This window comes from Pyxicephalus adspersus, chromosome 8 (genome assembly GCF_032062135.1).
Source record: "Pyxicephalus adspersus chromosome 8, UCB_Pads_2.0, whole genome shotgun sequence".
Taxonomy (NCBI): domain Eukaryota; kingdom Metazoa; phylum Chordata; class Amphibia; order Anura; family Pyxicephalidae; genus Pyxicephalus; species Pyxicephalus adspersus.
Window position 1 is genome coordinate 29,149,902 of NC_092865.1, and position 11,935 is coordinate 29,161,836.

Genomic DNA, 11,935 nt, shown 5'->3' on the forward strand with positions numbered 1-11,935 from the left:
CTTTTGCCTCAACTTTATTAAGTTGAAACTGCAGATTGAGCCATCTGATAAGGAATAAGTCAAGGATTTAGAAAAAAAAAAAAAATAAATAAATATATATATATATATATATATATATATATATATATATATATATTAAACTATATGTTCTTTATAATTGGGAACATATGAATATTGACAATACATCTATATGTCAAACTACCGGTACATGTAAAATCTGATTTTTTTTTATGTATATAATTATTACAACATACAAACACAGACTTACTTTGCTACCCGGACTAGAAGGAGCAGATTTTGCATTCCGAAAAATAGATAAAGGCACAAGGGTAGTTCGCTGAGGTAGCAATGCTACAACTGGACGTGGAAATGGATTTCTGTGGAATTTTTGTGAAGTCAATTTTTTCTTTGGTAAAGGTTCATTCTCCTCTCGAGACTCTGCATTAGAAAGACAAGTGTTTGGTATCCTATCAGTTCAGGTTATTATTTGATGCTTTACAGCCAAACTTTCTGATCTTCAGATGTTCTCCTGAGAATACAATTCTCAAAGTATTGATGTCTTGTAGAGCCTTTGCCCTTTTCATCAAGCAAGCATGTAACCTTAAGGCAATACCAAGTTGCTCACTTTGTACACAAATTGTAATGGCCCACAGATTAAGGAAGGTTCCATCACGAAAAGACACTGAGCCTGATTTAATAAAGCTCTCAAAGGCTGGAGAAGATACACTTTCAGCAGTGAACCGTCTTCAATCGTCTCCAAAATCTTTCCCAGCCTTTGAGAGGTTTAATAAATCAGGTCCGATGGATGAGTGAGAATCAAACATTAAGGTATTTGGCTGAAAATGAAGACCTCAAGCAATCCTAAAACTGCTCCTTTCCTCTAAGGTGTGTCGCGGGATAAACAACAGTGATCTTTACAGGAATAAGGACAAACAGGACTGTTCTCTGGAAAGCAGCTTCCTATTCAAAACTCCAAGAAGAGACTAATTTAGTTTAACTATGTAATATAGTATGAATGTTGCCAGAATAAAAACACTTTTTCCTACCTCCTTCAGAGGAAAATTTTAGCTTGCTCTTAACACTTCTGTTTCCCACAACTGACAGTTCAATTTCATCACGGGGCATGTCTGCGATTGTCTCAATGAACACCTTTTCCAGTTCTTGAGCCATTAGCACAATATCATCTCCTGGCTGAAATGCAAAATACAATTTGCCACGAGTGAATGGCACAAACAACAAATGTGGTGTGTTAAGTTCTTTTTAAGAGGATTCTCTTTTTTTCACCCAAGCTTAAAAACTGCTAGCAAAGGTTTCTGTAAAGTTACTGTATAGCACATTTATTCTCACTAACTAAACCTGGGAATTTATGTCATGTCTGAGAACCCCAAGCCTCGTGGCAATTAGGGAGAGGCTTTAGAATACGAAATAAGCCAGTTCTTTAGTTACTTGGACCTAGGTACACTTTTTTTTGACAACTTTGTTTACATATTTATTTATAAAAAAATTATTGTGAAAAAGTAGATCCGGACAATAAAGAAATACATAAGCCAGGAAAGTGGATCTATACTCTTATATTAAACTAAAAGCCATGTTAGGATTGATAAGAACAATAAACAGTAATAAGTGTTTTAGTCAGTTTGAAGATTGAAGTGTGAAGGATTGATTGTATACTTCAATAGAGACCATGTGATCAAAAACCAAGGCTTTCAGTCGGGTATGCAGCCTTAGGGATACCAAGAAAAAGGCTTTTTAATCAGAAATCTGAAAAGATAAGCATTTCAGCCCTTCTACTACTTTATATATGCCAAGGGAACCAGGTAACACATAGTTTTGTATTTGGGTATAGGTCCACTTTAAGCAAACCTGTATAATATCAGCAACCTTAACTATGGCTGAATATTACTTGAGATGGCCATACATGAACTAAGAGATGCAACACATTTGAACATCACGCAGAGGTTTACAAATCGAACCAGGGAAGGGTACATTCATTTTTCTGTTAGCTACTGGTAGCTACTGGTGTAAGCTTGTGTTGGTTGAGGTATAGATCAGGGTCCCCAAACTCCTCAATTCATTGACTGCTCTATACAACTCCAACTGTTCATTTAACCCACAAATACTTATTAAAATTAATAAATAAATAATGCTTCAATAGCACTAAAAATATTAGTAATGAGAGATAACCATGTAAAGCAGAGGTGCCATATCTGGCCCCCAATGTCCTTTTTTTTGTCCCCCAACGGAATCCTAAATATGAACTGCAGCTGGCCCGCCGTTGCATTGAAATAGCGCCGCTACTACAATTACCGGCATCACTCGTGTCTATAGACCAGCAGGCTTTCTGCCTATGCGTGGCTCCGCATCGGACTGCTTTGTAGACACAAATAATGCTGGAAATTTTTGTGGCGAAGGGAATTTCAGTGGCAGGCCACTCATAAGATTTAGCTCCGCATTGGCCGCATCTGGCATTTCCGGCGCTCCCCTTAGCTGTACTTTGGATTTTCATTGAAGAATATTGTTATTATTATTGTTAGCCTGTGCAAAAAGGTTACCATTGAAATTTAACTCTACAAATAGAGAAAGAGGCATAAGATTTTTTTCTTAAATATTTTTTTTTTTATGCCTCTTTCTGTATTATAAGCTTGTTCTAGATTGAATGTGAAGCAAAACCTCTGTTTCCATATGAAAAGGGTTTATATCCAATAGGAAGGAAACATTTTCTCAAACAATTTCAAGGTTGGCCTGCAACTTTGTCTAAAGCTGCGTACACACTTCCAATTTTTATCGTTCAAAATGAACGACGAACGAACGACGAACGATCGATTGGGCAAAAATCGTTCGTAAAAAAGTAACCAACGACGCCGACGAACGAGGAAAGTCGTTGGAAATGAACGACTGGACCGGCGGATCGGATTGGACGACGATCGTTGACCATCGTTCGTGTGTACGATCGTTCATTGATCGTCCATGGTCTGAGCATGCGTGATGAACGAACGTTCCTGCGGTGCACGTAACTTCCTTTATCGTTCAAACGATCGCATCTATTGTGTGTACAATATCTACGAACGATCGTGTCGTTATCTGTATGTACAGGATCGGTGCTATACGATCGTTCGCAGATATCGTGCAGGATCGTTCCTCGTTCGTTTACCAACGATAATAATTGGAAGTGTGTACGTAGCTTAAGTTTTTAATTTTGGCCCTCTGTGTATTTGAGTTTGACACCCCTGGTGTAAAATGTGCACGATACAAAGCACACTGGTAAACAAAACCAGTAACAACAAACATCTGGTAGAATCTCCAAGGGCCACTTGTTAAGTAACACGATCCTACCACCATCACTATCCTACTACCACCAGCCATTTCATCTTTAGGACTTGGGATCATTGGGACGCTCTACTGAGACTTAGATCAACTGACCTAAACCAACCTTTAATCATTTAACATTAATCTATTGACCCCCAGATATTTACTGAACCCCTTTAATGACCAGCTATTCTACTGACCACTTTCATTGCCCTAACAACCTTTGAGGGTTACTCACAAATACTTTGAGGAACCCTGGTATTGATTCCAAGTTTGGATTACAATACACAATGTATAAAGAGCCAGGAATAAATAATCTTAATTCTTGTTTTAAGAATCAAAAGTAAGGGTTCCAACTAGGGCAAATGCTTTACTTTACTGAAATCACATTACCTTATTATAAATATAACAGTTTGTGAACATGGTGTTGAAATCTTGCATGCAATCCATTGCATTTGTATAGTAATTGTACTCCAGCCTTTTCCTGATAGAACTCAAGTCCATAGGATTTTTAATGATGTGGTAATAATCCTAAAAGTAAAAACATAACAAAGCATAAAACAACCAAATACAGAAAAGGTAAAAAAGAATAGGTGCTACACATTGTATTGAATAGGACATGGCTCCATGGTGTAAAAAAAAAAACAAAAAACCTGGACACATTCGATAGATTGAAGAAAAAGAAAAAAAAAAAAAAAGACATAAATAAGTCTATCAAATTCAACACTCATAGCCGATTCTCAAACCTCCCTCTTTTTTTCTGAAAAATAGCAGGTCTTCAATATAAGTTTAAATGCTGTATACAAGCCAAGGAACTATTTGGGTACATTAGCAAATTTTATTTTAACAACTAAATTGTGAACAGGACACTGGTAACTCCAAACAAATAAACTGATGAATTATGTATACACAAGCAGTTTTACTTGCTAAAGGACTTGTATTCCTCACCATCTAAGTGCTCATGCCCTCCATCTGACCTGCCCCAAAGTGTTTTCACATTCCCATTGACTTGCATGCTGAGCCAAAGCCCTTTTAAATTAAAGCCCATTGGCACTAGACCTACAAAGCTCTGCCATACAGCACAGACCTGTTTGGTTTGAGATGTGCATTTACTCTTACCAGTCCCTGCCCCAAGCCATTCACTAGACATTAAAGCTAGGTTGTCAAACTCAAATACTAGGAGGGCCGAAATTAAAAACCTATACCAAGTCGTGGGCCAAACTTGAGATTTGTTGAAAAAAATTGAGGAACCAATTTAGATCAATCCACTGCATACTATTCTCATATGTTCTTGTTTCTTCTTATTGAGATTAATTGTTTTACTTTGCCAGAGAATGCAATGTGAAACCAAATGAATTGCTGCATTCATTTGGTTTCATATTGCATTTTCTGGCACAGTAAAACAACTAATATAGCAATAGCTCTATGATAATTCCTGATAATAATAATCCTGAAAATTCCTGATTATATATTTCCGACTAAATAGGCTGCTGTTCAATAGACACGAGTGATGCCACTACTACAATTCCCGGCATCATTTGCATCTTTAAATGCAGGGCCACGCATAGGCAGAGAGGCCTCTAGTCTAGAGACGCCAGCGATGCCGGGAATTGTAGTAGCGGCATTGTACTTGCGTCTATAGAACAGCAGATTAATATGAATTGCAGCTGTCCGGCCGTTACTAGGGATTGCAGTAGTGGCAGGCCAGCTGCAATTCATATTAAGAATTATTTTGGGGGCAAAAAAAAAGGATGTGCTGGGCCAGATTTGGCCCGCAGGCCAGAGTTTGGCACCCCTGCAGACTGATAAACTCATTTCTCTGTACTTCTCATACGATCAACAAATTGCTTGTTAGCACATGCACTCTTGATTTACTCTTTGTGCTGCAAATTGGTTAGAATCAGGGATACTGCTAATAACCCTCCACTCTCAAAGAATGGTTGTCGTATTAAGCAGCCGAATAGGGAAAGCCAAGGCAATATGAAGATCTTCAGCTTAATATTATGAAGTTTTCTGTCCAGCTGGCAGGTGGGTTTCAGGTCAATTTACAGCATCATTAGCAGTATCATTTTCCAGCTGTGCTGAAGAAACTGGTGGCAAATAAGTCACTAGAGCACAGACTCATCTTCTACTTCTTTGTCTAATGGGATCAACAGACAAACATTGGTGGAAATCACGAAGCCCTGTTATGTTCTTTTTAGAAGAGTCTTTGTACTCTGGGAACCCAATGCCATGTGTAAAATATTTTTTTCAAAAACCAAGATAACAAAACACTAAAAAAATTCTCCCCAATTTTTTTTTGTTTTAATCCTATTGCTACAATCAGTAACTCAAACTCTGTAATTTACTTCACCCTAGAAGAGCTCTTGAAATAATGTTCTGGTCTTAGAGTGTCTCTGCTGAAATAATAATTTTGACATTTCACTGTACATCAGTGTGATCAGTTTTTGTAAACAAAATACCAGAATAAAGAAACAGAAATGTGTCATAACTTCTATCTTTTTTTAACATACCCTATGCTTTATACAAACCACTTGCAGTATTAATGATAAATGAAAAGATAAACCTGTAGTGCCCTATTACTTTAGACTCCAAGAACAAGGGTGGCCCACCACCTTGGGCCTCAACAGGAAAAAGCCAGCATGCTAGCTTGGGGCTCAAACAAAAAGGTGGCTGCTGGCTCTGCAAAGTGGCAACACTGCCAAATGTATGAAATAAATCCAACATTCGTTTAAGACTTCAGGAAAAGAAATCTAATACAAATACATATCTGCAATACAAGCAAACATCTTCAGATCTTACCCCTTAAAAAAAGAAAAACAGAAATGTAATCTGTTCCCAGGTCCTGTTTTGGATTAAAAAAAAATTTTTTTGTGGTTTTCCATGATTGCTATGAGTGGAAAAGACAACATGCACTGTTGGTAACATAAAGAGAAGTATTGAACACAAAACCTCAAATTTCATTGTCTGGATCAGCTTTATGGAGTGTATAGCTTTTCCTGCACCTGCAGAACAAGAACACTTTCATTTTATAATGCAAATAAATCCTGTTGGACCATTATACGGACCCCCTACTGAAAAACAATATTAGTGGCATGATGAGGTCATGGGTACCTCTACTATATTAGATTAACGCTGAATTGTAGTATGCTAAATTTTGGTATTTATGCCTTACCTGCTTGCTTCCTTTTCCCCTCATCAACATGGGAATGTTATTTAGAAAAGAAACCTTTTTTGTTATTACATACCTCAGACACAGTAACTTCATTTCTTTTTTTTTGTGCTATTCAGCCAGGCCATGGCTGGTGGGAGAGGTGAGCAGGATGCTATACATATTTTCCTGAAAACATCAGAGCTGCCTCATAACGAGTACCCTGGGCTATGCCACATGGGTGATGAGGAGCCTCCATGAATGTAAGGACTGACATCTTATAAATTACAGAGGTGGGGAAAGGAACAGCAAGTCTAGAAAAAAAGAATTCATTATGTCAAATTGTTCATCAGCCAGGAAAAGGGTTTTTTTCTGACCTAATGCACAATTGTGAGTCAGCGTAAGCAATTTCAGCCCAGGAATGGAGCCTGTATAACTGTGCAAGGTAAAGACCATGCTCAAGTTCAGCTTTAAGATTTCTAAGGTTCAGAATATATAAACTACAAGTTTTGGTTTACAATTATATACTTCAGCTGCTGCTTCTCAAAAGCAGTGACCTTTGAGTCTTTACCCCTTGAGTCACTTCTTTCTCAGATTTGGAAAACAGACTGATTGGGATAAGCTGTCAAAAATCAGACAATTAATGTGTGGATCTTAGTCCTCCACAGACAATTTTAGGATGACACGTTAAAAGGAGTTCATTCGCCATATCTTTTCTTTTTGATTAGTGTACCTTGTAAATTTTTTTTTTTTTAAACTAAAATCATTTGCACTTAACCTGTTTCAATTCTTATTTTTTGCAGAGTATTACTAGGAGATGCAGTAATGTGACTTGTATTAACATATAAGGATTAAATGTTGAAACAAGGGTCACTTGTTCTTTATGTATTTTAATCAAGCCAATTAATGTTACCGTGGCGGTGATCCATATAAGCCGGTGTTATTAAGATTACTTTTATAGTCCTGAGCGATTACATTTGATTTTTTTCTTTTTGATTTGTCTAATTAGTTACTCCTTTAAAGGTATATTTCATGACAAAACCCTGAAATTAAATAATCCTACTTGCTATGGAACAGTAGGTAAAACCATTTCAAGAAATTGCTGCAACCTCAAATGCAATTAAAGGCATTCTTTTACATTTGGTAACGTACAGAAGGGTTGGACCCTCTGTTAGGCTTAACCCAATGGGGACTATTCTGGTGACAAGTTCTTTAAAAGGGCATTCTTTAAACCCCATTACACTCACCTTGTCTGGTGTTGCAATTGCTTGTATCTGTGACCCATTATTATAGGAGCTACACATTTATACTGCTAAAAGAAAAATTGCTTTATTTGAGATGCTCTAACCAGAAGAAGGGCATTTATATTTTATATGATATTCCAATATTCAGAAGAAATGCTTAGTAATAGGGTAATGCTAAGTGTATCTTGCTGCATATATGTACACGTAGGTTCTGTAGTGTACCTGAGTATGCCTTACAGGGGCACTTAAATTCAAATTAACCTTTGCAAACAGTGAAGAACCTGAGGAAACACAGGGCGAACCAGCCACTGACCTTTGCGTTTGAGTTTAACCGCAAGTGTGTGTCTGGCTGATTTTATATAGAGTTGGGCGGGATTATAGCACTTGCAGGGTTTTTATTAAATATGTGGCAAAATATTTCTCCTATCTTCTTGTCCTGGTAACAATATTCCACTGCACAAAAATTAAGGTTTAACAGCAACACAGAAATACAAATTAGTATTCTTCTTCTTCATCATTTATCAAGTTAAGGAGACAGGTCATGAATGAAATTACAGGTAACAGTTTTGGGCAAACCCCCCCTTCTCAATCTCCCCCCCAAATCAACAGAACAATGTGGTGCCATATTGCTGATGACATACATACACTACACAATTTAGCCATTGACTATCATTCTGGCACTTGAGGTACTTGCGGCCCTCTTTGTCAGTTAAACTAGATGTTTTTATGGGGGCAATACATCCTGTAACAGCAACAATTTACCTTATCTGACAGCTTGTGGGTACAATCCATTTTGCAACTTACAGTGTGGTTGTTGGACATGGCTTATTGTTCACTTGAATAAAAAACACAGTTAGCACTTGTATTTTGTTTTTTGTAGGACTTTGTGTGGCACTTTAGAGGTCATTCACAAAGGAGGGCATGCAAGTGATTCAACCGCTCTGTGACCACCTGCTTTAACTCTGGTAAGCTCTAGGAGCAAGTGCTGCTTACCTAAGGATGAGAATGTAGTGGATGTTCTCATTCACTGAGAAAGTGAGTGTTTAACACTTGGGTAAGCTAAAATTGGTAATTGCTGCTGGGGTTAGGGTATAATGGAAAGCCTATATTATCAGGCTTTATTGTAAGCTCTTCTTGGCAGGGTCCTCTCCTTTTTTATCACGGTCTGTATCTGTCTGTTATTTGCAACCACAATTTACAATGTACAACACTTCATCATATGTAGATGCTATATAGATACTGTTTAATAATAATAATAATAATAATAATAATAATAATATTATAGCGTCAGCTCACACCTAAGAAATTCCCCTCAAGCAGCCCTTTTAAGTGTTTCATCTTTATGGTGGAACATGCCTCCACTCCAATCCAACACTGCACAGTCTCAAGCAATCTACCAGCTGGTCTGACAATTACCATACCGTCAAATACACGCTTTATCTTAATTATAAAGTGAACCTGTCTCAAAAAAAATATGGAAGCTACATTAACTGCCCCCCTACTAAAACACCCGGCTATAATACTTTCCAAAGCAGTGTTCCAGATTATTACTCATAATAATCTGAGAAAGTTTCAGAAAAAGTCAGGATACCAATCTGTATTTTTGTGTCAGGTCAGTGAAACTTGTGGGTCATTATGACAGCCAGATAGCTAGTATTTCATAAATGGAAACCTCAGTATTTCTACAATGACAGACTTTCTTTAAATTACATTTGATCTACCTATTTACTATCATTTTTGGGGTGCCTTTGCACAACAGAACATTCAATGTAATTTAAACCTATATAGCTGCTGAAATGAGAATTTTATCATTCAATGATATTAGTATAGCAAAAGCCTTTGTATATCTAGAACAGTATATGTGGCTTTTTAATAAACCATTATGCTGGTACATTTGTGCAAGTTATAGTCTGGTTTCATGCAGTAAAACATAGTCCAAGTAAAACAATAATAAAAAAATAAAATAATAATAAAACAAGTCCATTTTTTTACTAGATGGTTGGTTCACATCTATGCTCAAGTTTAGAGTGTTTTTAAAGAAGGATATAAGGGGTTATACACATGTACATGCATTACCATGTATGCACATAGGTACACATAAGTCCTTATTTTGTTGCAAATTGAAAAGCAAAAGACTAGTTCAGCCCATAAAATACCTGCCTTCACAGTCTTTAGATAAAAAGGACCTAAGAGAAACAAATATACAGCATTAGAATAACATTACATAATCCCCATTTATTGACTTACAGGGAGGTTCAGCTTTACAGCATCTACAGGCTGCTGGAACGGCCAGGAAAAATTGTGCTTCCATAACGCCTTCAAAACAACCTTTTCCAAGTATTGTAGTTGATTGGTCAGACGCCCGGTCTTATTGCGATTGATATATTCCGGGGGTGGCGGGTTTACTATAGATGAGTGCAGTTGTCGACTTAACATGGTGCCCCAATTCAGTATACATTACACTGCAAAAGAACATCAAATATATTAAAAACCAAATGATTACACATTGATTCATAGCTGACCCTGCATAGGTTAGGGAAAATTTGATCATACTTAAACAGTATCAAACTTTTGCAAGAATAACAGTATGATCAAGCCACAGGAGGGACTGTGAGAAAATATTCAAATGACCTGACAATTAAAGGTAGTTCAGTTTTGGATAGACACCTGTAAGCTAAATCTTCCACTGATTTCTTATATGTAAAGTAGTGAAACTTTCCTTATAGTAGATTTAGTATCCAGCCATGGGTGCACAGTCCATTGCTTTGCTTCACCTGTTAAATTAGCACATATGTTGAAGACAGAGCAGGTGGCATCACTGAACAATTAAGCAAGCATGTGCATGAGATCACCTATGTTAGGATGTGAGTTTATTTTTCAAAGACAACCACATGAACAAACAGTATATCCCAGACAAAGTTAAAGATGAACTACATACGAATAAATAAAAAACCCTTCATGTCTTTAAAAGTTATTGCAACACAGAAATATTTTTTTTATATATAGTTAATGCCTGTCAGTTCACATTGTTTGCTACATGTGCAGTGGGGTTCTCTCCTGGGAATACTGAAGGCAGAGTCACTAAGGGTAATGGTCCATGGGCATTGTTTTCCAGAGTATAATGTGCATTTTGAACTCACCTAAAATGCAGGTCATCAAAATCCCACTGACTTTATTGAGTAGGGCTCATGGCTATTGAGAGGCTGCATTTCTTTGAATACAGCATGTCCTGAGGTGCAGGCAAATCTGGTAAAATACAACCTTTTCCTGTCCAACACTGCATTAGCCACTCAAAAGTTTGCACCTGTGTTTAAATATCAATTACACTATTAAAAAAAAGAATGACATTGGACACCTACCCTTATTTAGCTGTCTTTACTGGAAGGAGTACATGTAGGCATCACCAATGTGACATTTATTAGTAGTCCAAAGAATACAGGGGCCACTGAAAGAATGCCTGCAGAATAGTTAAAGAAAATGAAGAAAGAAAAAAAATAGATGACAAACTCAATAACCATTTCCATTTATTTGGCTAGAGCTATACAGATGTTTTGAAGCTCATTTTAAGAGATTTAACCACTGGAAGTCACCGAAATAGGCTAAAACTTCAGGCTAGTTGCTATAGTTGCATGATTTTATTAGTTCATTCTAATAAAATGGCTAGCTGTTCGGTTATATGTGCACATTGCAGTGTATTGACTTTCATTTAAATGATCAACTAACATGTATGCACAGCCAATAAAAACATACCTACCAGTTTTGTACATTTCCTTGTTGTACAACACCAGCATAATCTCCCCTTCCTCAAAGGAAGACAGCCTTCCTCAAAGTCTCAGATATATGTACATTTTAATAAAAAAGCAAAAGAAGTTCAAGTGGACCTATGCTGAGGGATGATGTGAGCTGTCATTGCTGAAGTCGATCTAAAGAATGCTGATTGTCCAGATGTAAAGCTGATCCTTTGTGTGTCAGTAGATGTAGTGACACACCTGAAACAAGCATGGAGATAAATGTGTGACAATTAGTTGAACACCTGAGCTGTGTCCTCATTCTGGGTCAGGGATTCAGAAAGTATTAAAGATCAGAACACCAACCAGCAAGCTTTATGTTATAAAACCAGTTCAGCAATGGCAGCTAACATCACTTTTCAGTACAGGTCCTCTTTATAAGCACAATCACTGAATTCTGATTTTGGCATTCATAAACTCTGTGGCATCTTTATTATTTGCTCTCC

At 37.1% G+C, this 11,935-nt stretch overlaps 1 protein-coding gene across 2 annotated transcripts in view; it reads right to left on the reverse strand.

Moving 5' to 3' along the window:
- The window catches only part of BRDT (bromodomain testis associated), a 44,437-nt gene extending 32,843 nt beyond the window's left edge, over positions 1-11,594 (reverse strand). The window contains exons 1-6 of one of the 2 annotated variants that reach the window (XM_072419889.1): positions 11,456-11,594; positions 11,061-11,158; positions 9,949-10,163; positions 3,700-3,837; positions 1,047-1,191; positions 269-438 (exon numbers count right to left, since the gene is read on the reverse strand). In XM_072419889.1, the coding sequence (XP_072275990.1) occupies positions 269-438; positions 1,047-1,191; positions 3,700-3,837; positions 9,949-10,137 (642 nt within the window). In that variant the 5' untranslated portion in view covers positions 10,138-10,163; positions 11,061-11,158; positions 11,456-11,594. Of the gene's footprint in view, positions 1-268; positions 439-1,046; positions 1,192-3,699; positions 3,838-9,948; positions 10,164-10,368; positions 10,436-11,060; positions 11,159-11,455 lie in introns of those variants that run through there. The other variant, XM_072419890.1, reaches the window with a different exon arrangement.
- Positions 11,595-11,935: the final 341 nt, after the last annotated feature.